This window comes from Chinchilla lanigera, unplaced genomic scaffold (assembly GCF_000276665.1).
Source record: "Chinchilla lanigera isolate Chin_1 unplaced genomic scaffold, ChiLan1.0 scaffold00015, whole genome shotgun sequence".
NCBI lineage: Eukaryota > Metazoa > Chordata > Mammalia > Rodentia > Chinchillidae > Chinchilla > Chinchilla lanigera.
The window spans coordinates 6,732,398-6,760,279 of record NW_004955416.1 but is presented as its reverse complement, the minus strand read 5'-3'; the positions used below and the strand labels follow the sequence as shown (position 1 = coordinate 6,760,279).

At 40.3% G+C, this 27,882-nt stretch overlaps 1 protein-coding gene across 1 annotated transcript in view; it reads left to right on the top strand.

Annotated features, from left to right (window-relative positions):
* Gpr176 (G protein-coupled receptor 176) overlaps positions 1-24,490 on the top strand; it is a 143,289-nt gene extending 118,799 nt beyond the window's left edge. The window contains exons 2-3 of the mRNA XM_005381210.2: positions 17,378-17,630; positions 21,091-24,490. Coding sequence (XP_005381267.1) covers positions 17,378-17,630; positions 21,091-22,195 — 1,358 coding nt within the window. The 3' untranslated portion in view covers positions 22,196-24,490. The remainder of the gene's footprint in view (positions 1-17,377; positions 17,631-21,090) is intronic.
* Positions 24,491-27,882: the final 3,392 nt, after the last annotated feature.

Sequence of the window (27,882 nt, the reverse complement as noted above, 5' to 3'; positions counted from 1 at the left end):
TTCATTAAAGAGATTGATCTGTAGTTCTCTTTTTCAGTTGGGTGTTTCTCTGGTTTTGGTATCAGGGTAATGCTTGCTTCCAGGAATGAGTCTGGGAATATTGCTTCCCTTTCAATTTTATTAAGGAGTTTCAGGAGTAATGATATTAGATATTCTCTAAATCTCTTGTAGAATTTGGCCATGAATCCATCAGGACCTGAGCTTTTCTCTGTTGGTAGTTTTTTTTTTCAATTACTTCTTCAATTTCACTGACTGATACTGCATTGTTTAGAATTTTTATATCTTCTTGATTCAGCTTTGCTAATTCATATGTATCTAAGAATCTATCCATTTTTTCTGAATTTCCCATCTTATTAGATCAATTTTATGGCATTAGTGGGAGATGATGGAAATAAGAAGTGGAGTGGATCATTGGTGTGTGACATTGGGATCTATATCTGATCACTGGCCCCCTTCTTTCTCTGCTCTTTCCCTGTGTGCTTGCTGGCTGCCGTATATGAGCAGCTTTCCTCTGCCACACTCTCCCACAGTGAATTTTCTGCCTTGCCACAGAGCAAAGAACAATGGAGCTGGCTTACTATGGACTGAAACCTCTTGAAACAATGAGTGAAAATAAACTCTTGTCCTTTACATTAGTTTTTCTCAAGTCACCATGAAGAAAAACTAACTACCATGGTGTTCAAGGTTTTACTTGACCACATAGTAGCTTAAAACAGCAGACCTTGATTATTTCTCATGGTTTCTGTTGATTAGGAATTTGGGAACAGCTTGACTATTTCTGGCTCTGAGTTTCTCATAAAGTTGCAGTCAAGATATTGGCCCAAGATGCAGTTACATCAAGGCTTGAAATGGGCTGCAGGATCCACTTCCAAGTCAGCTTGCTGCTGGCAGGAGGCCTCCATTCCTCACTTTCATGGGTCTGTTTGTAGGAGAGTTTGGGTTTTGAGACATATCAGTTGGCTTTCCCCACAGCAAGTAATTCAAAAGATTAAATCAGAAATGGCAGTGACTTAGCCTTAGAAATCTCACTATTATTTCTGCCATGTCCCGTTTACACTGGGTGGCCTTGTTCATTGTGGGAGGAGCCCACATGGAGGCATGAAGACCTAGAGGTAGGGATCATTGACCATCGTGGAGGCAGATTACCATCTATAGGGCCTTTGGATATTGTTTTTCTTAGAAGTCTTAACAGTTAGCAAAAACACCTTTTCCAGTTTGGGTGTGCTGCTTAGACGAAATTGGGCGTGTTTAGGGTGGTATGTCCATAGATGCAAAAACACCTTTTCTCACTTCAAGACTTACCTAACTTTATCTGGAAACAAGGAAAGTAAGTGTAGGTGATTTTTCCAGGTTTTTCCATCCACATGAATGTGTAAAATCTATCACCTTCTTATTCTTGTGAAAGAATTTCAGGCAGTTCTTTATTGGAAAAATAATAATTAGAAAACTTGTAAGCAATTAAAAAGCTTTAAAAATTGTTCATTGCATATATACTCACTTTTATTTGCTTACTTGAAATAATAACAGAACATGTTGGGTAATAGCCAATGATCTATCTTCAGCCATGGTATTTGAAATTTTAAACCTTTATAAGACTCATAAGTGAAATAAATCAAACTCTCATGTGTAAACATCGTATTGTCTCCTTAGTATAAGAAACTGAAAAAGTAAATAAGACCCAAAGTCTACAGTAGATATTGTGAAAGGGAAAGAAACTGCTTGAAAAGAAAGAACAACTGGGACGGGTGATAGGAGAAAAGAAGGAAGGGAAAAGAAAAAAAAGTGTATATATACAAAAGATAAATAAGATAGTTATATTGCTGACTTCTTTCAGTTCATTGAAAAAAATGGTTTGTGCTTATATTGTTTGATCAATTATGCATTCCTATATTTTGTAGTCTGAGCAACTACTCTGAAGATAACAATACACAATATATTAACCATTTTTTTTGAACCAGTAGAAGAGAACCAGTAGAAGAGTATGAAAGGGGGGAAAAGAGAAGGGTGGAAAACAGGGAGAGAATGAGGTCTTAATCAGACGTCAGCTGTGGAAACACATAAATGTCTACTTTTAAACATTTATATTTAAAAGGTGAACACATATATCAATCATTTATCCTTAAAAAAAATCAAAAGTGGACATGTTTGGCTGAAATAAAACCAAGAAGCATAACCAAAACTCCCCCACAAACCAAAAAGTCCATAGAGAATTCAATGTCTCATTTCCATTCAGAAATCTGGCTACAGAGTGTAACTCATTTTGCTTCTCAGGATGGTGCAGTGCTGGAAGAAGCCCAGCCTCTTGAGACTCTTACATCACATCCAGTGGGAAGTGGTGGCAAGGCCAGCAGGCCATGGCAAGGCAACCTCTGGCCACATGGCAGGATGTCAGACTGTGCTGTCCATCCTCTAGGGCTCCATGGAGCCATCGGTGTTGCCGGTGCCACGTGAACAGCGGGAGCAGAATTCACAAAACAGAGAACTGGAATATGACCGCAAGGACTATATTAACCATTAATCTTCTATTATCTTATTTTATCTTCTATTATCTTATTTTGAAATTCTGCATTTTTTTCTCTTTAAACTAAAAAAAAATTTTGAAAAAAAGGAATATGTCAAGGGCAGGCTAATGGAGACTATAGCTTAATGAAAGGAGAGGTTTTATATTTTGTCTGATTTACTTCATCCACATTAAATCAGTGATATTGATTGCATTTTGGAATCCAATATTTTACACACCCATAAGGTAGAAAATCAATATCTCACAGGGTAGAAAAAATTTCTTCCTGCTTCTTGCTTTATTATGGGAAAGTAAGAGGTTGCATCTCCTCATTGATCTCAGTGCTTTAAACAGGCTAATAGTATTTTGTGCTGGTTTTATTTTAAACTATCAGGAAAATTACATGGTAAGTAACTTACTGTTATTCAAATCAAGGAATATTAGAGTAAAAATACAGGAATTGGAAGCTGATTTTTCTTGAAATGCTAAAAATGCTTCACAAATTCTTCTCTTTTTATATGTGTCACTGTGGGCACAGTTATTATGAATCCTAGATTTTAAGAAAAACGATACAAAGCAAGGAAGCCTGTTGTCCAGTTTTTAACAATGTGAATAATGAAGGCTCAAGCACATAAAGTCACAGTTGTCTTAAATAGTCATGTGAGGTGTATATAGAAAATAGGGAGATAAATAGAACTGAAATAATTCTATTGTTTTGCTCTTGATTTTTTGCTGTCTTCCTGTCTCTTCATCCTATTAGTGCTTCAAGCAGGATAGAAGAGGAAAAGAGAAAGGAAAGTTAGGATTTGCTTTTGAAAGGTATCGTTTCTGCCCACTACCTGCACTTCATTATGGACAGGTACTTTCCAAATCACGTCACATCAGCAAGGCCCTTAGATTCTTCTTGTTGGTTTACTTTATGCCTCAGGATGAACCATGCCCACCTTCTGAGTGTAAATCTAAGTGTCTTAGTTGTTGACCTTCTTGTGTGTAATTAATGTGCCAATCTGTTCTTTTACTTACTTTGCTCCCTCTCTCCTTACAAAGAATTCTTGGCTCTTAATATTCGGTTTGATCATTTATTCCATTCTCTTTATTTTGTTGGTGGGCCCTCATGGGTTCTGTGCTGTAACTCATTATTTCAGTGCTTCTTATGTTCTACTCTTTCCCTTGCTTTGACCTTTAAATTTATCACTTCCTTCTAGAGCCTTCCCTGCTTTGGCCATCTGGACTCTAGCCCTGTCCTGGACCTGGCCACCTCTAGCTCTTCCTCCATCTGCTGCTCTGGCTCTCCCAGATCCTCATTCTACAAGCCCGCCTCTCTTGCTGCCCTTCTTCTTGGTGGGAGCAGGAGAAAGTGATGAAGGACACATAGGAGATTTGCTGTAGGGAACTAAAACCTCCCATCACGGGACAGTGTGAAATCTTAGATTTGCAATGTCATTTCTGCTCCTCACCCTCCTCAATCTTTCCTGTGCCTCCTACCTCCCTCCTAAACTCAGCTATATGAGAAGGGATTGCATTTTCAAATTTTAATCAATGTCATTTCAGATCCAGGCAGAGCATAAGGAGTGAGAGGCTATAGTTTATTATTATTATTATTATTTATTTATTAAAATCTTATTCTTCTTGCTCCCATCAGCCTTGCTGGGTTCCACTGGAATAAAGCAGGTTTGGGTTCATTTTTCTTTCTTAGTTCTCTAATTATCTTACCCCTGAGGTCCTTGGGAGTAGTTCCAATATAACTTTCTTTTTCAGACTGCATAATTATAATTACTAGAACAGAGGGAGTATAAGGAAATGTGTGAGTATTCCATGTACATTCACAACACTAATTATAGTATGGTGTGAATTATCAGTGTTGAATTCCTCTCTCCCAAACTGCTCTGACACCATTTATTGCTGATAGAGAGGCCGTATACATTCAGCTTGCTGATCGAAGGCAGTTGTCAATAGTTGTACCTACAAAACTGAATACACAGAACAAACTCTGATGATTCTGATAAAGTCATATTTAAGTTTTAATTTATGCATTTATTTCAGTCTTTATGAAACAATTCATAGTTATAAAACTGTGTTTGATGTTAAGGAAGGCTGGCAGAAGTTTCAAATAAGATTGCTTTCAGGCATCACAATCTTACCATACGTTAGGTGAGAAATAAGCCCCCTCCTCTAGCCGGGACTTCCAGGTGACCTGCCCTGTGTGGTCAATGTTGAGGATGGTGAGCTAGTTCATCTCCATTCAGTCAAGTGTGGCTTGTTTGGATGCTGATCCTAGGGAAGCCAGAGGAAGTCAGACCACTTGTTTCCTCCTTTCTTCTGGAAGCTTTCTGCACACACCTAATGACTTAGTCTGTTTTCTGTCGCTCTAGAGGCTGGAGGCCCAAGGGTAGGGCACTGGCGTCTGTCTGGCGTCTGGTGAGAATCTTGTGGGGCTTCAGTTCATGGCAGGAAGCTGAAGGAGAAGAGGTACCCTGGGAGAGGAGCACACATGTGAGAGAAAGGGCTCAGGCTGGGTTCACTTTGCCACGCTCTTATAGTAACTAAGCCAGTCTCAAGACAGCAAGGACTGGGTTCCAGGAGAAAAGCATTAATCCCTCTTGCTGACCTGATCACCTCTTCAAGTACCTCTCAGTTTGGTCACATTAGGGACCAGCTCAGTGTGATTTCTGGTGGGGACAAACTGTCTCCAAACTATAGCACCAAACAATAGGAAATGGTACCTGTGGTTGTTAAAGATTGTCAATGCTGTCACAGTTGGATGGGGCTGGTGATTCCAAGATTCTAGCCAGAGCTTTTTAGGGAATAGAATACCTTTCGGGATGTTAGCAGACTTAGTATGAGAGCATGGAGAACAATATATCTTGCGAATCCATGAAAACTTTCTAGTTGGTTTATATAGAAAAAATTCAAACTGTTGAGGAAACAAAGGGAAGAATTATCAACTTCAGACTCTGTGTATTTCTTACTGCATTATGTATCTGTGTGTATCTGGCTGTGTGTGAGGGGCATAAAGAACTAATTTGAGGGGCTTTGTGACTTCCACCAGAGAGCACCAGGGATGAACCAGGCTGTGTTGTGGTCACTGAGATCTTTTTGTCTTGATTGAGTTATCCTGTTTGTCCTACCTTGTGGATACCATTGTTGCTAAAACTGCTCTGTGCACATATTGGAACTGACCTAAAATTCCTTGTATGGCTTCACAGGAGCTGACCTGACAAAGGCTTTTGTTAGAAATCTATATATTCTTTATGTATTATAAAAATGAATCTTGTTAATATTTTTTTTTTTTTGGTACCAGGAATTGAACTTGGGATCTTGTGCTTGCCAGGCAGGCGCTTGTGCCAGTGAGCTATATCCCCAGCCACCCGTTAATATTTTGCCTGAATTATTCATTAGGAAAGAGTATTCTAAGGAGAAACTATCCAAGGTTAGATTAGAGATATATATTTCATAAGGAGCTTTTTCATTTATAGCAATTATTTTAAATTCACTATGAATTTTAATGAACTACATAGCTTTCTCTAGTTAATTCAATTCCTACTTAATTTGAACTTCCTGTATCATTTAAGAAAAAGCTTTGGAATCAAATTATAGCTAAAATAGCATAATTTTCTCATGATACTAGCTAGCAATCAGCTTAAACAGAGTTGAGTAGATATTAGGTAGTTCAATCATAAGTTATAGCTAATTGACACTTCATTAGTGAGAAAAAGGTCTAGATTTTTTGAAAAGGATGAAGAGAAAATGATATCAAAACCGAACAAGCATAGCCCTTTAGCTACAAGTTGGTTTTCCCTTATATTCTTGTGGATGGCCATAATTCTGATAAGAATAGCAGAAAACCCACTTATCACCTAGTCAGTAATAGGCTGTCTGGGTAGCTAGGAAATTTAACTGCATAGATTAAAGAGAGAAAGATTTTTAAAAATCAGAATATAACAAAATCCTTGTAAGAATTAGTTAAGTGTTCTTTTGGAAGTGTGAGCTTTGCACCCCAGCTGTTTGTTGGTGCACCTTCTTCTGTGTGCCATCCCAGTCCACTCAAGTGAATAAATAGTGCCTTCAAAAAAAAACCCATTTGTCTGTGTACACTGAAGATTTCTTTATTCCTATCTTGTCTTTTCTTCACTCCTTCTTTTGTCTTGTGTGTCATTTGTATCAAACAGAGCTCCCTTTGAGGGTTTTGCTTAAGGAGCAGATTTAAGGGTTCAATGAAAAACATGATTTGACTTAGATTTTGCTACAGTTTAAATGCGTCCCCTCCAAAATTCAAGTGTTAAAAGTGAGTGGCTGGTGTGATGATAGTAAGAAGTGGGGCCTGTAAGAGATGATAAGGCCATGAAATGATCTGGCTTCTCCCCTGTCCGTAGGATTAAGGTTTTCTAAAGGAGGCTTAGGCAGTAGTTGGCTTCCTGGTGAAGTGGAAAACACTTTCCACCATGTGAGGACATCACACTCATTTCTTCCACAGGATGCAGCAAAGGCACCAGCTTGAGCAGAGAGCAGATTTCCCCAGATAGCTGAGCCACTGCCTTGCTCTTGGACTGAGAAATTCCTGTTCTTTATCCAGGAGTTATCTAGTCTGTAGTATTCTGTCATAGCGGTGCAGAGGACTAAGCAGATTTTCAGGGTCAGTCTCATCTATCAAGATGCTGCTACTTTTCGTAATAGGTATAGGGTGCCAGGGGCTGTATCTTAAAGGGTATTACGTGATGTTGAAAAAGTTTATTTTCTTAGTGGCAATAGGGATTCATTGAATGCTTTTGGTAAAATCAATCAAGTAACTTTACTCATCTTTAAAATAGACTTAACTCATGAATCTCACACTTTTTGGTCCTCTGGCAGTATTTATTTATTGTTTATTTATTTATTTATAAATAAATGAGGAACTAATTCTTTAAAAAAAATCAGTATCACCATGAAACCACATCTGAATCATACCTAAATAAAATGGAACGCTGTCTTTACGGATGCTTTTACTTTCTAATGGAATGTTTTTTCCTTCTTTCCATTTCAATTAAAATTCTTAATTGCATATCTTGTAAGCCTAAATGAACAGGGGGGCTTAGTGGCTACCTTTGGGAAGATATGGGTAATAATGAATATGTTAAAAAGTTTTTTTAAAAAACAAATAGTTAAGTACAATTACAATCATTGTTTCACTGTTTGTAACATATTCTTGGCCATATGGCATTAAAAATTTTTCATGACATAAATACTTTCTTGGTGGTTTCAAGCTATTCACTTAATTGAATTTAATGCACTGTCAGGCTATCCATTGAGATTTTTACTTTTTCTTAATGAAATAGTGTGAAGATCATTGATTTTTTCCAGTTTTCTTGATCCTTTGTAATTTTTAAATTTCTCTGGTGCTCTACATTAAGATGAATCATGTTTTTGTGCTGCTGTGAGATGCGTGTGGTGCACTTTGAAGGTTTCATAGTAACCTGAGGGGCTTGGGGAGTAGGGCTCCATATACAGAGGTGACATCCATCTTCTGAGACCTCTCGCATATGCTTTAAACTCAAGGCTGGGCATGTGAATGAGCAGACTTTGTGGTGTCTCCTGCCCACTCTGCTGGGGAGGAAAAGGCTTTAGTGATGTCACTGAGTCCAGATGACGGGAAGAGGAAGGTAAGTTGTGAGCCCCACCGGTGTGAGGAGATTGTCCAAGTGTTATTTTGCCAGGCACCTGCGGGGACACTGGGAGAGAGTGTGCAGTGATTCTGCCAGAGCAGCATCTGAGGGACCCCATAATGCAAGCTTGGATGATTCTTCCTTTGCAGACCCAAGTTTTCTGTTTGGCATAGGTGTCAGTATGTCCAAAGGTGTCTCTTATTCCTGCTTGCATCCCAAGTCCTTGTGCTGAACATCTTTTGTTTCTCTCTGGCCCTACTTCTCTCTTTTCTTTTTTTTTTTTTTTTTCCTCCGGTACCAGGAACCGAACTCACGACCTTGCGCTTGCCAGGCAGGCGCTTTTGCCGCTGAGCTAAATCCCCAGCCCCTACTTCTCTCTTTTCTTTGTCAGATCTTTCCTTTTTGTCCCCACTCAACCTTCACATCACTAATAGTAACAGTAATATATAATGCTTATCCAGTACAGGCTATTCCTAAGAAAATGTTCTAAGTGCTGCACGTATATACTTGCATTCATGTTTAAATTCTCCTAATACCTTTAGGACATAGGCTTTGTAGTTATGTCCACTTTACAGATGATATAACTGAGAGACAGAGAAGTTAACTTACCTATGATCACACAGCTGATAAATGGTAGAGCTGGGACTTGAGCACAAAAGTAGGACTTCAGGTTCTGTGCTCTTCTGCCTTTCCCTAGGATAAATAAGAATTTCCCTCCAACATCTCAGAATAATCTTTCAAACATGTTGTTTTTTTACTTGTGCACAGAAGTCCAATAAAATGTTAATGTGTGCTTGGCTAGTCACTTGGAGTCTTTCCACAAGCAGAGCCTATAGCCTACCACAGAAAAACAACCTCCATAGACTACGAGCTCATGGTTGAACATTAAACAACCATTTGAGGAAAACCATAAGGGAGATCCAGCAGACCCAATGCATAGTAAAATTAACACTTCTAGACTAGATACAGTAGAATAATGTGAAAGAAACTAGAAGCACTTGAAAATTATTAGATTATGAGAGAATGGAGGCTGTAGTAAAATAGTTGGACACAAGGAATAAAGAATAGGCTCTTTGTAGTAGACACGAATGCAATGTTTTTTTAAAAGTATGGCTTGAGTACTTTCCAGGTAAATTGAGAATTGGTAAAATGGAAGTGAGATCTGAGAAGTACCTCTCAGTTTGCAGAAGAAGATAAATTGATGGAAAATATGAATGAGTGGTTAAGAGATATGACAAATAGAATGAGGTATTAATATATATGTGGTAATAGAAAAATACAGGGAGTATCTTAAATTTTTTACTCTTGATCTTAGCCAAGAGGCCAAGAAGTGACCTTAAATTTTTAAAAAATATTATTACAATGAAAGACCCATTGCCATTAATCCCCCTCAAGATACTCCTCCTCATTCAGGACACACTTATCCCATAGTCTGTCACTTTTTTGAAGCAGTTCTAGAAATCCTCTTTCTTGAGTGTCTTTATGAGTTAGTATGAAAAGTACAGTGAATGCTGCTATTAAGTGTCATCTGATGAAAAGTCAGGCTCCTAAAAATATTATGGTTACCAGGTGTGGTGGTGCGTCCCTGTAACCCCAGCACTCAGGAGGCAGAGGCTGGAGGATCACCTTGAGTTTGAGACCATCTTGGGCTATGTAGTGAGTTCAAGGCCAGCCTGAACTACATAGAAAGACCCTGTCTCCAAAAACCAAAAAACATTATGTGGTGTTCTCATCTATCTTATTCACCACATTTGGTACATTCTGACTTATTTTATTAATTTTATTATTTTAGTTCATTCGTACATGTTTACAGTGTATGTTTACATTCCTGTGTGGAATTGGTTCACGTCCAGAACACATCCCAATTCCTTTTTTACATCCTTCCTCCCTTTCTTCCCTCCATCCCCCTTCATCTCATGATCCTCTTCACTACCAAGGACTATCTAGCCCCTTATTCCTATTATCCATAATTATTTTTAAAAATTTAAATATTACTATATTTTTAGATAACACCTTCTATGTCTGATAAGAGATCCAGAAGTGGAAAAAAGAGTAGGATAGAATTAAAGAGGCAAGTGAATGGAAATTTTTCAGACACAAAGATATAAATCCTAGAATGGAAGAAGCATGCAAAGTTGCAAAGAATTTTGTGAGACCAAAGAATATTTAGTGAACATGTGGGGAAACTACCTTTCTCACTGGTCATTTGTGGAGAGTCATTTTGCAAGATGTATTTAAAAATTGTGCAGCCATTTGACCCAGAAATTCTGCTGCTAGGAATTTCTCCTTAGTACACATTCAGTTCAGTTCTCAGTGCAGCGTCTTATAAGAATGGGATATTGGATATAGCTGAAGCAAACTCACCAGTATCAACAAATAAAATTAATGAGGGCACAATCATAAAACACTGTTGCTTTTATGTAGCTCTTAAAGTGATGATATAGATCTATTTTTATTACCACAGAAAGTTGATATGGTGAAAAGATTTAGCTACAAAGCAGTATGTATAGTTCGGTCACACTGGCATAAACAAAAGTCTGTATAGTCTGTATAAAAAGAAGTTTATAAGGATAAGTACTTAAAATTTAAGTCATTTATCATCGGGCAACTAATTCTTAATTTATTTTTCATACTTTTATACATAGTCTGAATTTTAAAAATTATGTGTTACCTTAATAATCATGAAAAATTAAGATATTTCACTTGGGAAACACACACACACACACACACACACACACCTGAAACAAAGTGGTCCCCTGATGTTCTAGATGCCAAGTACTTGGAGCACAGTCATGTTACACGACAACCACAGCTGCACCCTGGAGAGCAAGACTCTTGGATTGTGGAGGGGCTGCCATCTGCAAGCTTCCTGGTGATCTCAAGGGATGAACTGGCTTAAGCTGGTGGCAGAGTGTAGTGATAGTGGTGTTGCTGTGGCATTAGATTTCTCAGTGCCTGTCCTCCTTTTTTCTTTTACCTTCTTCACCTGTTTTCCTACTTTAAAATACTATCACTGATGTCCTCTTTTATTTCTTGCCTACGTGAAGTCCTGTGTGTAGTATTTTCTACAACTGCTGTAATGAGGGCTCATACTTGTGGCCTGAGATCTAGTGTCTGGATTCTAACGTAATTAGTACCACTGCACTGTGTGTGTGTGAGGGAGGGGTGCAGGGACCCAGCTGTTTTGTAAATATTATTTGCTAGTTTCTACTATCCTAATGATTTTTTTTTTTTGTACTGAGAATCGAATTGAGGACCTTGCACTTGCCAGGCAGGCACTGTGCCACTGAGCTATATTCCCAGCCCTGTCCTAATGATGGTATCTTTAGAGCTGGGATGAGGGTGGGGAAATGTCGCTTAGCCTAGCACAGTAATGGTGAACCTCCTAGCGTTTTCAATGATACAAATAGCCCGCTGAGGCCCGTGTGGCAGAGTTTGCCACCAGTGGCCTAGCATATGTGAGGCTTTGGGTGTGACCATCCCCCCACCACAAAAACAAAGAATGGAAAAAAATGTCCCACTGTGAAAAAACAAATCTGCGACAGACCCCGTCTCAGCTATAACCAAGATACTGAAATTTTTGGAGAATATAAAATAACTATGATAATCCAGAATAATTTCCCTATCTTTAAAATTAGATGAAATCCTTAATTAAACATTTTGGTTTATTTGTCATATAACCTAACATATTCACAGCTTCCAGGGATTAGAACACTGACCTCTTTTTTGGTGGGGGACATTATTCTGCATATCATACATACTGTATGTAATCAGAAACCAGAGGAGAAAAAAGAGAAAATGGGGAAGAAGGGTATTTGTTGGTCAGGAATTTTCCAAAAATATTAAAAGATGTCAAACTGTACAAGTAATTCAAAATGATCGCGTAACGTACGTGCCTGAGAGTGTGCACGTGACACACATATAAACACACACACACATCGTATTCAAACTGCTGAAAACCAAAAATAAAAAGAAAATCTTGAAGGTAGTTAAAGAGAAAAAAGACTCATAACACACAGAAAAACAAAGCTAGGAATTCCAGCAAATTTATCATCAGAAACTGCAATTTATCATCAGAAACTTAATAACAAAGATGACATTGTGACATCTTTCAAATGCAAAGGGAAAAAAACCAAAGCAAAACAAAACAAAACCTCTCTCAATTCAGAATATTATGCTCAGCAAAATCTCTTTCAAAATGAAGAAAAAAGACATTTCAAGCAAACAAAAACTGACAGAATTAATTACTAGCAGACCAACACTACAAGGAATGTTAAGAGAATTTTTCTGAAATTTAATTAAGCGCTAAAATTTCAATTTCTGAAGGCAGAAATTGTAGCAATGAATTTTGGGTGTACTGTTTATGTAAAACTAAAATGTGAGGCGGGGGATGTAGCTGTGTGGTAAGAACACTTGCTAGTACATTGGAGGCTCTGGGCTCCATCCTTCCCACTGCAAAAAAAAAAAAGCAAAATATATGACAACAAAGATATGAACGTTAGGAGACAAGAATTAGGAATATGCTGTTGTGAGAGTCTTACACTACACATAAAGCAGTATAATAGTATTTGAAAGTACTGTCATTAAAGATGTATATAGCAAACGTAGGGCAGCTACAAAAAATTGAAAGCAAAGTATAAGTAATAAGGCAGTAGTGGAGATAAAATGGAGTTATATAAAATACTCAAATATCAGTCAGGAAGATGAAGAGGAAAAAAGGAACAAAGAACAGACAAGACAAATAGGAAAAAAGACGGTAGGTGTGAATCCAACCATATCAAAAATTACATTAAATGTAAATGCTAAGATACTGTCAGATCAGTTGAGAGTAGGAGCCAATAACATGCTGTCTATAAGAAAGCCACATTAAACATAAACACATAGGTGAAAGGTCATTCCTGCTCTTATTTGGAAGATTAATTGAAAGTATTTTCTACCATCCCCTCACGTAATTCTTATAACTCAGGAGACTCTGCTTCTGGTTGCTTTCTTCTTCTTCTTCTTCTTTTTTTTTTTTAAAATAACTACAAACCGAAGCAAAAAAGACATTTAAAAATCCATTCTACCCCAACTCTGTTCCTTCCTTCTTCTCTTATGGGTTAGTATTTTCTAACCTGCTTGTATGCTCCTCTTGTGTCTTGTGATGCCCCCTGTGTGTGCCAAGTTCCTTTGAAGTCCTCTGACTTTGTCCATTCACTCAGGCCTCTGTCGCAGAAGTCCATCTTGCTAGACTTTTTCTCAGAATTAAATTTCACCTCCAATTTGCACCCGCCTTTCTTCAAGTTGCAATTTTTAGAATGTTCTTGGTGATGTGTTATCTTTCTGTGGAGGCAAGGCTGTGGATAGTTTTCCTCCGTTAAGTCTCTGGGAAAGCTAGTACTTTTTAAAGGGTGTTGTATCTCTTTTCGTAGGAGGGTTTTCATTTCCCATGGCTCTTTTGGAGTATCTTTTTCATTTTGGTTATTAGTCTTTTTAATACATCAGAATTTTTGCTCTTAAAGATGCAAAGCTTATAAATCAATTTAAAAGGATAACGACAGGCTGAATTTGACACAGGCAAAATTTAATTGGAAAAAAATGACTGTTGTGTTCCTCATTAACAGTCAAGTGCGATCTGTGGTTTGTTGTTAATTGAGTGTGTACATTGTTTAAAACTGCAGCCAATAAGGATCAGTTGTGGCCTACGAGAATCAGATGCGGACACTCCTCTCGACGTATTTTAATCCAGTTCAGGTTAGAGCTAAATGAGTTAGTTTTGAATGAGAGAGAACAGTGGTTTAAAAGATGGAAGGGCTTCTTTAACATTAGATTCTTAATAGCAGAAGAGGGTAGTTCCCAGATATTGCTTAGAGTTTTAGAGGTAAAATGTAATTATAAGCTGGGTATGATGGCACACACCTAAAATCCATGCATTCTCAGAGGCTGAGGCAGGAGGATTACAAGTTAAAGCTTAGTTTGGGCAGGTTAACAAGACTCTGTCTCGAAACTTAAAAAAAAGTTAGGAAGGTGGGCCAGAGATGTAGCTCAGTGCAGAGCGTCTGGGTTCAATCCTCAACACTTCCCTTAAAAAAGTAATTATAGCACTTTCAGATTTTATATTTTTCCATAATAATTCATTGAAAACAAGTTTCCTGGATGTGAGGGTGATCTGGCCTTGCCTCTGTCACCTCATTGATCAGTGAGGTTAACTTGGCTGATCTGGTAGACTAGGAGAGTTCCTCCTCCCTCGCTGTTCTCTTCTTGTATGTTCTTCTGAAGCTGTGTGCTCAGTGGGAGAGGGTGATTTGCCCTAGCAGAGGAGGACCAGTCTTCCACCAAAGGGATGGAAGGAGCTGAACTCCCCTGCTAAGTCCTCCTAAGAAGCCCTCAAGGGCCATTTGTAGGAGACTGTAGGGTAGTCCAGCTTCCAAGACTCCAAAAGCAGCACTGCATGTGGCAGCCTGCCTGTCTTAAAAAGAAATAAATAAAAAACAGAACAAGTTTCCTCATTCACAAATGTGGACATACTAATACAGTGTTCATTATATTGCCAGTACAATTCCTAAGATACATTGCCAGTATATGAGGTCCTCTTTCCCACAGCCAGAATACTTTGAGCTCAAATTGTTGTTATATACACAGCTAAAGCACGTCTTAGAAAACACACGAAAAAAGCATGCCTGGCATAAAATGGAGGGAGGAAGGTGGATGGGAAAGTAGAATGTGAGAGTAACGCTGCAGATGAGTTTCAGTTAGATTTCAAAAGATGAGAGAGACCCCTGGCCCATAGCGTGCCCTTTGCCGTGAATTTTCCTGCTTGTTTTGTTATTCAAGAAGTTTTACTCAGTATAACCTGCCAAAGTGTAAAGATTAACTATGAGGAGAGAAGAGAAGAGAAAACCCTAAGGGTTTTGACTTCTATGAAGGAAACAGCTCATTTATTTAGCGTCTCTGCCACCTGGAGATACCCCAGACTGTGAAAACTCTGGCGTACACACTCTCTCTTGGCAGATTTCTTCAAGTGGGCTATTGCATTAATAGAGAGTTGCCAGATTTTAAACCCTCTCTGTAAAGTTTAAAGTGATGAAAGATGCTTTAATCACACCCTCATCTGTACTTCAATGGAGAAGAGCCATTAAAACATCTCAAATCAGTGGAGCTTCACATAACAGTATTATTGTTCTGTTTATTACGCCGGTGACAGGTGGTAAACAACTCTTACCCTGAACAATTATGAATCAATGTGTGTATGTATATGTGCTGCAAGTTCGTCTCGCCAAGTCGTTATGCTAATATAAAGTTTGGTAGAGCTTTTCCTGGAAGCACTGGCCTGCACACCTAGGTTCAGTGGCTGGTTTTCATTCTTTGCCTGGGAGATAAGGGGCAGCGATGGATATTGAGGGGTCGAGGTAGTTCCTGATGATGACCTCCTCTGCAGCCCTGAGCCCTGCTGTGCCCTGCTTGGCACCCCCACTCCTCTTCAGACCCTGGCTCCGCTGTCAGCTGCATTCATCAGAAGGCATTGTCTCAGGGCATGTACGGGAGGGAGCAGCCAGTAGACTACACTCTCACCAGGAAAAGCAGGCTGCTTGCATACCTGGGGACTGAGTCCTGAGAGACCTGGGGCAGGGTGTGTGTGTGTGTGTGTGTGTGTGTGTGTGTGTGTGTGTGTCTAGAAGTTGCATTTCCAAAACTTGAAAACTAGGGCCAACTGTGCTGGGTACTTTAACAGCTGCGTGTTCCTGGTGCCATACTTAGTAGCTGTGATTCTGTCTGTCATTCTGGTGCAGAGTGTAGCCTGTGATGTACTGAGTAACTGATACATGTATTACAAAAGGGCTTGTCTTACTTCAGGGACTTCTGATCACCGTTTGTATCGATTAATTAGTTCAATAAATACTTACTGGATACCTACTCTGTGCTAGATACTGAGCTGAGTGTGAAATTGTAACAGTGAATAAGATTAACATATTTTAGTCCTCATGAATGGAGAGACAGCAAGGAAACAAGTTTAGAGTTTATGATAAAAATTTCCAAGGACAACACCATAAGATACTACAGTGAGTGTAATGGAGGGAGGAGCAGTGAGTATTTAAAATAAAAAAATGCTCAAGAAGATATTTTAGAGGAAGCAGCATTTAAACAAAGACCTGGATTAAAGTGAGCTAGACGTGTGAAGAACAGGCTAGGCAGTATAAAAAAACTTGTTAAAAGGCACCGAGGTTGGATAACCCTTGATATGTTTCAAGAGCAGAAAAAAAGGCAAAAGTGACTGGTGTACCTGCAAGCCAGGGGAAGACGGGCATGAGATGAGCCGGGGAGGCACCAGATCATGGCCTTTAGGGACCATGCGAGCATAATTGATGGGGAGGGGGTAGGGAATCAGAAGTTTGGTTGGAAAAAGGAGTCTGGAGTTGAGAGAAGGGGCCTCCTTTAGGACATGACTTTTTGGTGGAAAGCCGTCTGAATGGGTAATGTAACCTAGGAAAAGCCTGTAGAGAGAGGACTGAGAAGAGCCTAGAAAAAGAAGACAGTTCCCAGGGTCTAATGGTGAGGGGAGGGTAGACAGAAAACCGGGAGATCTTAGGCTTGTGGAAGGCACAGGGGAGAATGTGCACAGAGAAATGATTGACTGTTACTGGTGCTGAAAAGCCTATTGCTGTGCAGTACGGTAGCCACTAGCTGCCTGTGGCCACTGAGCACTGGAAATGTACCTAGTTGAAACTGAGATGTGCTGTTAGTGTCGAAACAAAAATTATGCACTGGATTTTGAAGATTTAGTATAAAAGAAAATGGAAAATATTGAGGATTTTAAGTAATGATCACATGTTGAAATTTACTTAGGACTTGACAAGGTTAAAAAATTCACTTGCTTCTTTTGACTTTATAAAAATATAGTTACTAGAAAATTTAAAATTATATGTGTGATTTACATTGCATTTCTGTTGCAGTTTGGCAGCACAGAATTCATTACCAAACTTGATAAGAGCAGACTGCCTAAGCTTAAATAATACCTGGTCAATTGTTTCTACATCCGTGATACTGAACCATCATGTAATAATACTATTTTACCTAAAATTAAATTGTATAACTCCCTCTGCAATTTCTTCTAGACTTTTTCATGTTAATTGAAACACAGTATGTTGAAGTCAACTCTCAAATATATTTTTAAAAGATTTCAACCTGTATTTTTTTCTTTCCCTTTTTCCTTTTTCTTTAAATTTTTAATTTTGTTTCATTTCTTTGCATGTCTGGCCAGGAAACTTCATGGTGTTATGGTCAACTTGCCGCACAACTGTGTTCAAATCTGTCACCAACAGGTTCATTAAAAACCTGGCCTGCTCGGGGATTTTTGCCAGCTTGGTCTGTGTGCCCTTCGACATCGTCCTCAGCACCAGTCCTCACTGCTGCTGGTGGATCTACACCATGCTCTTCTGCAAAGTTGTCAAATTTTTGCACAAAGTCTTCTGCTCTGTGACGATCCTCAGCTTCCCTGCCATTGCTTTGGACAGGTGAGATCTATTAGCCAGGGGCTTAATGTGTGTAAGTGTTGTTGAAACATGAGCCTTGTGAAACAAATGAACTATTAGTGTTTCATAGGCTGATATTTAATTTGCTGTGGTCAACAGAAAGAGAATGATATTTAATTTGTTGTGGTCAACAGAAAGAGAATGAATGTTCAAAACACAGGAGGATTGCTGCAAGTTCAAGACCAGCCTGAGCTACATAATGAGTTCAAGGTCAGCCTGAACTATATAGTGAGACCCTGTCTCCAAAAAAAGGGCTCATAAGGGATGGAGTGACTTAAATACAGTTGTGGAAAATAAGACCCCTGAGAAAAGACTTAGGGAGAGTTATACTGTGACAGTGCTGAAGTCAAGCTATTGGATCATGCTGTTGCTTCAGCTTGGTTGGAATTGGCATTACACTGTGATTAGAAGTAGATTGCTCATCTGATTTATAACTCCGCAATTAGGATTTTTTTGCTACAACATGAAAACATTTCCGGTAGAACAAGGGAATAATTCAATAGTCATTTAACTAATGATTAGATGACCCAGCTGGACCAAGCAGAGAACATGCAAATTCCTCTGGAAGATTTATTTCCAAGGCCTCATCTTGTTGTGGTTGTTTTCTCTATCCATCTTTAAAATGATGTTTATTTGGAAATTAATCATATATTTGAGTTGTTACCATCATTTATAATTTGGAATGCAGAGTCTTTGCCTCAAGTTTACATTTTGGTGGGTGCTGTAATGCATTTTGTGTGCTGTCACCTGTGTTCATGGTTTCCCTTCTGACTGTCCCTTACAACTTGCTGTCATGAAGCCTTTTTATTTTTATTGCCAAGATAGAATCCTGCTATGTTACCGACTGGCTTTGAACTCCTGGACTCAAGCGATCCTCCTGCTTCAGCCTCTGTAGTAGCTAGCCCTGTATCCAGCAATGAGGCATCCAGAATTGGAGAAGCCATAAGGCTTTCAGACTTTTACATACTGAACTCTCCTTTCCTGGAAGTTTTGAAACAAATAGTTTTGAGATATAATTTGTATATTAATAAAACTCAACTAGTTTTAGGGTACAAATCAGTGAAATTTAGTAGATTTGTAGAGATGTATAGTCAGAACTACAACCTAGTTTTAATTTTCATCTCCTACAGTTGCTCCTCATTTCCATCTTGAGACTTTGACAACCACTAATCTACTTTCTGTCTCTATACATTTGCCCTTTTGTGGACATTTCATGTAAGCAGAATTATGCAGTCTGTGCTCTTTTGTGTGTGCCTTCCTTTGTTTAGCCTGTTTTCAAGGTTCATCCACGCTACAGCATGTATGAGCACTTCATTCATTTTATGGCCAGTAATATTTCATTGGAGGATGCCTCACATTTTCTTTATCCATTTACCAATTAATAGACATTTGTTTTCATTTTTTAGCTGTTGTGAATAATGCTGCTATGAATCCTGAAAGTTTTTTTAAAATAAGATTTTAGCAAGAGTAGGAATATATTATTCTGAACATTTTGCCATCATACCTGGAAGCAATGTAATAATCCTTGTGGGTTATATCTGGGCCCTTGATCCTAGACAAGGAAATATGCAAATAAGATATTTTTATTTTCTTCTGCATTGTCATCATCATTAACCCAAGAGATAAACAAGTCCTTTTAGTAGAAAAATAAGACTGACAAATTCTTCTTATTCCGAGATACAGATTATTTGCAGGTATCAGTATGATACTCATGAGGATGAAGGGGAAACAGCCTTTCCCTTTGATAGCAGCTATTTGCTTCACAGCACCGAGTTAGCCAGTTAAGTGGTTCCCACACTTCCTGCATCATCTTCTAGACATTTACACACGGAAAATTATTTATAGAGAGCCTGTGTTCTTGTGTCTATTTCCTAATACATAATGGGTTGGAAGATTGAGGGGACATGGGTGTGTTGCATGCAAGTGAGCAGATAGATGATAACCAGAGCCAGCAGACTCTTAGGCATGTACTCATGTGTGTGGATGGGGCCATCACATATTTATAGACCTGTGATTAGAAATTAATTGACATATTCAGAGACAATGACGGCACGCATCATTTATGCATGACTCGCTGTTTTTCCTTCCCAGAAAGAAATGTAGATCACATTTCACCATGTTCTGTCCTCCCTGGATCACCCATGGCCACTGTTGTGCTTGCATCACATCTATGTCACTTTAGGATTTTATCCTCCCTACTGAAAGGGCAGCCAGCCCCCACCATGGTGCTGCTTTCTCTTTGGCGTCTTCACAGGTAGCTTTAGGTGCCGCTTGTTCTGCTCCTGCGTCCAGCAGTGCCATCATCTCCTTGTTGATAATAGTTGATGTGCATGCCTTTCTTTCCATTGAGTATAGTGACACCTCAGTGTATCATTGCATGTGTGTAACCCTGGGCCTAGCACCAGACGGATACAGAGGTGGTGGTCAAGAACACTGGTTATATATGTTTTCCTGGCCCCACGAGTGAGTGATGGTTACCATGATTGGGAAGTCAGCTCCAGCATTAGCTAATAGCAGAGATGGGGGCCAAGCTTATATGAAGGAACTCACCATATGGCTGATGGCTGGTGGCGGCCCTTCATGATAAATGTGGTTCTTGGGTCTGCAGAGTTATTTGGTTCCCCCAAATCACTGGTGATATTAAGGTAAAGTGCTCTTGGGATTCTGTTTAGGGGGCTATAGAATGATCAAGTTAAAGGTTGGAAGGGACTAATGTCTCATCTGATTTTAATAAAAATTTAATTATGCAGGCATTTTAGACTTACTAACTTCTTTTAGAGTTACCGTGAGAACAATGGCTGTTGATCCAGAATATTTGTTAGTGGGACCTTTTTGGGATCCATCTTTCATTTGGGGTTCTGCCCTGAGCAGCTTGAAATGCTAACAACATCCAATTTATAGACTGTGGTGTGGATCTGCTTGGGATATGTGTGTGTGCAAGTTTCTGCTAGTGCCTTGGAGTGTTTCTGAAAATTTTCCTAACGCTTCTCTACTCCATGCAAAATGTTTACAAGTTACCTTTAAGTTAAAAAATAGATACCTTTATAGCAGGTGAAGACATCCTTTATTTTGAGGCCACTTTAGGATTTAACTCTGGTGGTAGTAGTTATAAGGCTAGCTATAAATTGAATTTATTTACTTGCTTTCCTCAGAGAATTGTCAGGGTCACATGAAGAAAAGACTTCTCTGCTCCTTTAGAATGTATGTGTGTGTGTGTGTGTGTGTGTGTGTGTGTGTGTGTGTGTCTAGTGCTACTTCTCATTGCATACCAGAGTCCTCAAAATTTAAAATCTGGCTTCCTAGATTCCCCCAGTGCTTCCCTATCTTAGACCAAATAAAAGAACCTGTCTCTTTCACCCTCTCACCCACTTCTGGTGAGTTAGAGTCCCCTAACTTCACAGAGTATCCTTTGAGAAATCAATTTCTTTCGTATGTCATGCAGGTACTACTCAGTCCTCTATCCACTGGAGAGAAAAATATCTGATGCCAAGTCCCGGGAACTGGTGGTGTACATCTGGGCCCATGCAGTGGTGGCCAGTGTCCCTGTGTTTGCAGTGACCAATGTGGCTGACATCTATGCCATGTCCACGTGCACAGAAGTCTGGAGCAACTCCTTGGGCCACCTGGTGTACGTCCTGGTCTATAACATCACCACAGTCATTGTGCCTGTGGCTGTGGCGTTTCTCTTCCTGATCCTGATCCGCCGGGCTCTGAGTGCCAGCCAGAAGAAGAAGGTCATCATTGCAGCGCTCCGGACACCTCAGAACACCATCTCTATTCCCTATGCCTCCCAGCGGGAGGCTGAGCTGCATGCCACCCTGCTTTCGATGGTAATGGTTTTTATCCTGTGTAGTGTGCCCTATGCCACCCTGGTCGTCTACCAGACTGTGCTCAATGTCCCCAACACCTCCGTCTTCTTGCTGCTCACTGCCATTTGGCTGCCCAAGGTCTCTCTGCTGGCAAACCCTGTGCTCTTTTTAACTGTGAACAAATCTGTCCGCAAGTGCTTGGTAGGGACTCTGGTGCAGCTGCACCATCGGTACAGTCGGCGTAATGTGGTTAGCACAGGGAGTGCGATCGCCGATGCCAGCCTGGAACCTAGCATGCGCTCAGGCAGCCAGCTTCTGGAGATGTTCCACATTGGCCAGCAGCAGATCTTTAAGCCCACAGAGGATGAGGAAGAGAATGAAGCCAAGTATCTTGGCTCTGCTGGCTTCCAGGCCAAGGAGGTATTTACCACCTGCCTGGAGGGAGAGCAGGTGGCACCTCAGGTACCAGGTACAGTGGACTCTATATCCCAGGTAGCACCAGCAGGCCCTGTGGAGCCTGACACACTGCCTGACAAGTATTCCTTGCAATTTGGCTTTGGGCCTTTCGAGTTGCCCCCGCAGTGGTTGTCAGAGACCCGAAACAGCAAGAAGAGGCTGCTTCCACCCTTGGGCAATACGCCAGAAGAACTGATCCAGACAAAGGTGCCCAAGGGCAGGGTGGAGCGGAAGATGAGCAGAAACAACAAAGTGAGCATCTTCCCAAAGGTGGATTCCTAGCAAGGACTGTAAATTTCTAGAAGCAACAGGGAGCTTCTATATTCCTGCCTTCCTTCACTCTGGCCATCTGAGATGTGTGATTTCATTGCAACTCACTGTAGGGTGTTTCTTCCTACATGGAACAAATGCTTTTGAATGAAAGAGAAGTTTAGGTAAAATCAAATATCCTTATTATTGTGGGAGTGTCTATATTTAGCTCAGTGCTTGTGTGCTTAGTGAAGTCCACATTCTTCTCTGAGGGATGAAAGCTGGGCACTTTGGAGCAGGTCTCAGGATAGGTGTTCCATGTGCATTTTCTGGGGATTCATAATTTTCCTGGGGACAGCAGAAACACACAAAGAAAAGAGGTCCATGATTTTAAAGGGAGTAGAGATCCTCTAAGGGTATGGTGTCCAAGTGGGACCAGTCTGTGGCCTGTTGGGAGCTAAGATGTACAGCAGTAGATGGGCAAAGCTTCATCGGTATTTATAGCTCCTCTCCACTGTGGGCATCACCCCTGGGCTGTGCCTCCGGGAGTGTGAGCCTACTGTGAACTGCACAGCTCCGCCTTGGTTTTGCACTCCTCTAAATCATCCCATACCCCACCTCTCCCACTCTTGTGTGTGGAAAAATTATCTTCCACAAAACAGGACCCTTGGGCCAAAAAAGATGGGGTGGAGGCCACTGCTGTAAGGGAAGTCCAAGATAATTATGGTGTGGAGTGGCCAAAAAAGAAGATGCTTAGTCGAGTAACAAATATAAGAAACAGAAGAACCTTTTATATTTGGAAGATAGGGTAATGGGATTGGACAGCATTTCTCTGGAAGCCCCAACCGTGATGACTTTTATTTCCCTGCTACCTGGCATTCTTTATACTGGAATAGGAGTAAGGAATAACCATTTCACTCTGTGTGGCCAGCATGGTGATGGATATGCCCAGGGCTAAGGGAGACTTGTCCTTGACTATCCTGACATTCTCTGGGCCTCCCCAAAGCCCTAGAAAGAGCATCTGAACCTCCAGTCATGCTCAGTGTCAGATGGGAAACACTGTGACACTTCACTGTGATCCGTTCCTTGAACTATGTTTTCTAAACAAACAAAAAGTTTAGAGGTGTGGAAGAAAGTGCGAGAAATGCTCATGGCACTGTGGTCTTCTCCACCTGATCTCACATGAAAGATGCTATGTAACAATCTGTATGAGTAAAATATATTGGAAAAACCACCTTACATAAGTTTTTGGAATTATAAGGTGGTTAGAAATGCAAAGTTAGCAAGAGCTGAGTCTGTTGGACTAGATTGCTAAGTTACCTGATTAGGAAAGGTGATTCTATCCAAAAGACTGGCAAGAGTCAGAATGGCCAGGTGCCCTGTCTCATGTTTAGCGTGGTCCAACTTGGGTTCTCATAGACTAAGATGGACAGAGCAAGAAGATGGAATCACTGTAAACTGTCCAGGCAACACTCAGCCCAGAGAGTTCTTCATTTCCTTCTTCCAGAGTATATAGAGGAGAGAGGGCAGTGTCCTCAGCTCCCTGGTCCCGGGGTTGGCTCCCACATGTGGCTTGAGTCTGCTCTGGAATTGGTCTCATCAGGCTGAATTTCATTCTTACTGAGGGCAAAGCAAGTGCCAGCCTGTTTTTTTTTTTTTTTTTTAGGGTAGTGATGGCGAACCTTGTAGAGCTTTCAGTGATAGCAAACAGCTGTGGCACACATGCTATAGGTTTGCAGCCATTGCTCTAGGGTGTTTTGTTCTTTTTAATGGTACCTCTGGGGAGTCCATCGGTCCCTTGAGCAAGCTTGAAAGGAAGTAGATGTCCTCATAGGCAGATTACCACATGCCAAAGGCAGTGATCCTAACACATTTCCTCCTTTAGCTGTGCTGGCCCCTTGTCCCTTGCAGGAAGCTCAGCCCGTAAGTGGGGAGTTCCCTTTTCCTTCTCTTGAGTATGGTGTCTTGAGACTCCTGGTTATGAGCCCAAAGACCCTACCCCCCAAGTGGGAGTACCTTCCTCTCTGTGTTTGTCGCCTTGCAGTGTAGTTTGCTCACAGCAGAAACAGGGGACCAGCACCTCTCTTGAGGCTCAGCTGCCTCCTAGACCCTGTGTGCATGCCATCTGTCACTTCTGGCCCTAGGAGTTCATGCTGTGGCCCTTCAAGCCTATCTTTCAAAGCTTTCATAATTGTTGCAACTTTATCAAGGAGAAAAACAGCCAGAAAATTTTATCCAGCCTGTCAAATGTAGCCATTTTGGTGTTGTCCTGACAATGTATGTATATATGTATGTATGTGTAACTAAATAAATTCTGATGAAGCCAAATTTGGTTGGGTATATTTCTTATGTACGTTTGAAGCAGATGGGTGACTTCCAACAGATGTATTTCTATACTCTTCAAAGAACAACATTTTAATAAAAAATGTAAAAGCAGTTAAAAAGTTATATGAGCTATGTTTTTTCTTTCTCAACTGATATGCAATCTCAACCTCTCTCTTCCTTCACAATCTCAATGAAAAATATTCAGTTTTCTCCTATAAATGCAGATGCAGTGTTGTACTGCTATTTTCCTGGGTTGTTGGAATGGGAAGAAAACTAATTCCCAAAAGAGAAGATGCAGGATGTGAGCAAATGTTGCTAAGATGGACTGTACCTTGAGTTGGTGGATGGACTGCCCAAACCTCTAGGGGGAGCTGCACAAGGCAGAGTGGTGCAAGGCCCTCTTGCCACTCAGGTGGGATGGTCAGCAGTACAGCAGTGAGGGGTCTGGCCTCTTGTTTAAATCGGACTGTCCCTGTTTAAATCCCGTCTCCATTACTAACTGACTTTGTGACCTTGACCAGGTGAGTGACTGCCATATACCTTGGTTTCTTCTCTGTAAAATGGGGTAGCACAGAGGACAGCGGTCACGACAGAAGTTGCTGGCGCCCTGACTCATTCATCTCTGATCTGATTTTAGCCACATCTGCATGGCGCTTTTCTGACTGTATCCACTCACTTCCTTGTGAGCAATCAAGACCTAGTTTCTCTGCTTTCTGCCCTGGGAGAGCCCCTACCTCTGAGATTAATGCATGTGGGACATGAGAACTGGTGGATAGGGACCCAGCTTCTGCCCTCCTACTGAATGATTCTGAGAGACATCTGTCCTGTTCTCAAGAGGTCAAGCAGAATTGAGACTCTGTTGCTGACCATGGTACCTAAATAACAAGTTCTTGTATTGACCTTTCTTTTTGCCTTGTCTAGCCTTATTCATGGCCTCAGGGATCATCTTCCAAATGCATTACCTAATCAAAGCCCTTGTCTCAAGCTCTGTTTTCAGAGAAATCCAAATGAGACAACCAGACAGCTCATAGGCAGTTATGAGGATTAAATGATCTGTTTCACACAAGTTCTGATGCAGAACAGAGTACATCGTTAACCCTTACATACTACATTCTTAGGGAAGGTGATCAAGAAATTTGTTTGGAATGTTATTTGGAACACTTCGTTAGTTGATGTTTCCAGCAATAATTAATATTCATAATGATGGTACATTGGGGCAAGACATAATGCCAACGGATTGTTTAAATCCCCGAAGAGAGAAAATGTAAACCAGAGAATTTAGTTAAAGGATATTAAAAGAATGTTCAAATTTGCAGCAAACTTACAAGCCATTTCCAAGCATAAATGCAATAATTAATTTACTTATGTCAGTGACATAAGAGTAGGGCAGATGTATAGAGTATCTAAGCACACACATAGAAACCCAAAGTGGCCCGTCCTTACACAGGAAACCCTAAGTTAACTACCCGGTGCCCTGAATTAACATCTGGAGTTCAAGCTCAAGCTGATTCATTTGGAGAGAAAAGCCACTGCCCCACCCTGGATTGATAATGATGAGCTCTTTGCAGACCTAAACCTGTGCACACACTGCTGCTGCTGCTGTGGCAGCAGGTCTAAGCTGCTTAGAGAAGAAAGCTTGGTTTACGCTGAGCTTGGGTGAAGAGAAAGGGCTAATGCTTCACTATAGAAGCTTACCAATGTATCAACATACAGTGGATGATGATAACACTATAACAGTGATTATCCCCACCCTCATGGTTGTAAAAATGCAGCAGGTTTGTGTCACAATGTGCTGTTTTAGAGTTCTATAGCCAAAAGAAAAATGAATAATGGGAAATAATAGGGGAATGTGTAAATGAAAACAGGAATTGAAATCAGTATTAATGCCCATAGCAGCATCAAAGGCTTTTGCATGCAAGGCTTTCAAAATAAATTGAAATTAACTGAGATTTTGTATTCAAGGGGTCTCAGAAGCTAAAATAGCCCTTCTTTTCTAGCCTCAGGTTCCAGCCCATGTTTTTCCTTATTTGTCCCTAGCAGATAAGTTAGTCAGTAGAATAAAGACCTAGAAACCTTCATGGCTATTTATGATTTAAGTGAGTGAATGATAAAGGAATGAATAAATAAGAGATAGCAAGCAGCCCCTGGGGCTGTGGTGAAATCTCTCTTACACATAAGGTGATGAAAAATTTGCTGTCCATACAGTTATTTCTGGTTCTTATTGATTTCCTCAGAATGACTCCTACAGGGGTTAAAGGCATAAACATACAAGGTCTTTGATCCACTTCCTCTTCAAACACCCAAGCTTTGCTTCAATTCACTAGAAGGAGGGAGAGTTTTAAACCTGGAAGGGAAGTTCAATACTGAGAAATATGGCTCCAGAAGTGTGTGCTAGATGTGAAGAATATTTTTTTCCTCTGTGTTGATCAGAATTTAATGACTGCATCTTTCTCCTTTGTACCCCAATTTCTTTTTGTATGCTTATTCATTACAGTCCATACACTAATGCAATACACACAAAGGAAGTGAGAGAATGAATATGGAGTGTATTTTAAGGGAAGAGGTGAGAAAACGACACATGTGGAATTATGATTAAGTATTAACTACATTCCCTATTGCATGGTCAGCTTTTCCATCCCCTATTATTTCCCATTATTCATTTTTCTTTTGGCTATAGAACTCTAAAACAGCACATTGTGACATAAACCAGCTGCATTTTTACAACCATGAGGGTGGGGATAATCACTGTTATAGTGTTATCATCATCCACTGTATGCTGGTACATTGGTAAGGGACAAAATACTTGACACCCACAATTTAAAGGAGGAGAAGTTTATTTCTGACTCACAGTTTCAGGAGATTTCAGTACATCGCTGACAGGTTCCAAGGCAGAGACATCATGGCAGAAAGGCATAGTTTAAGCAGGCTGCCTAATTCACAGCAGCCAGGAAGAAGAGCAGGGGAAGAGTACCTAAGAAGAACAGGTGGTGGTCCATGTATAATACTCACGGCCACGCCTACAGGACTCACACAGACGCACTCACTGTGCACTTTACTAACTGCTAGGCATTTCCTAATCCAATGATCGAGATTAACAGGCACACCTATTCTTCTATCTTTTCTCCTCCCATTTACATGAATTGCCTTAGGAAGAAGACAAGGCATTCACTGTCAGGAAGGAAAGCAAATTGCCGTGAGTCTTCCTAGATACTGTGTATCAAAGTTTAGGAGGACAGAGGAGACTCTTGGGTTTACCAAGATTGTTTTTCGGTAATGGTTATCAAAAATTTGAAGGTGCTGTTGGCTAAAGTGTTACCAAACACTCTGTAATGCTCAGAACAGCCCTCCACCACAGGGAATTCTCTGATCTGAAATAACCAACAGTGCTAAAGTGA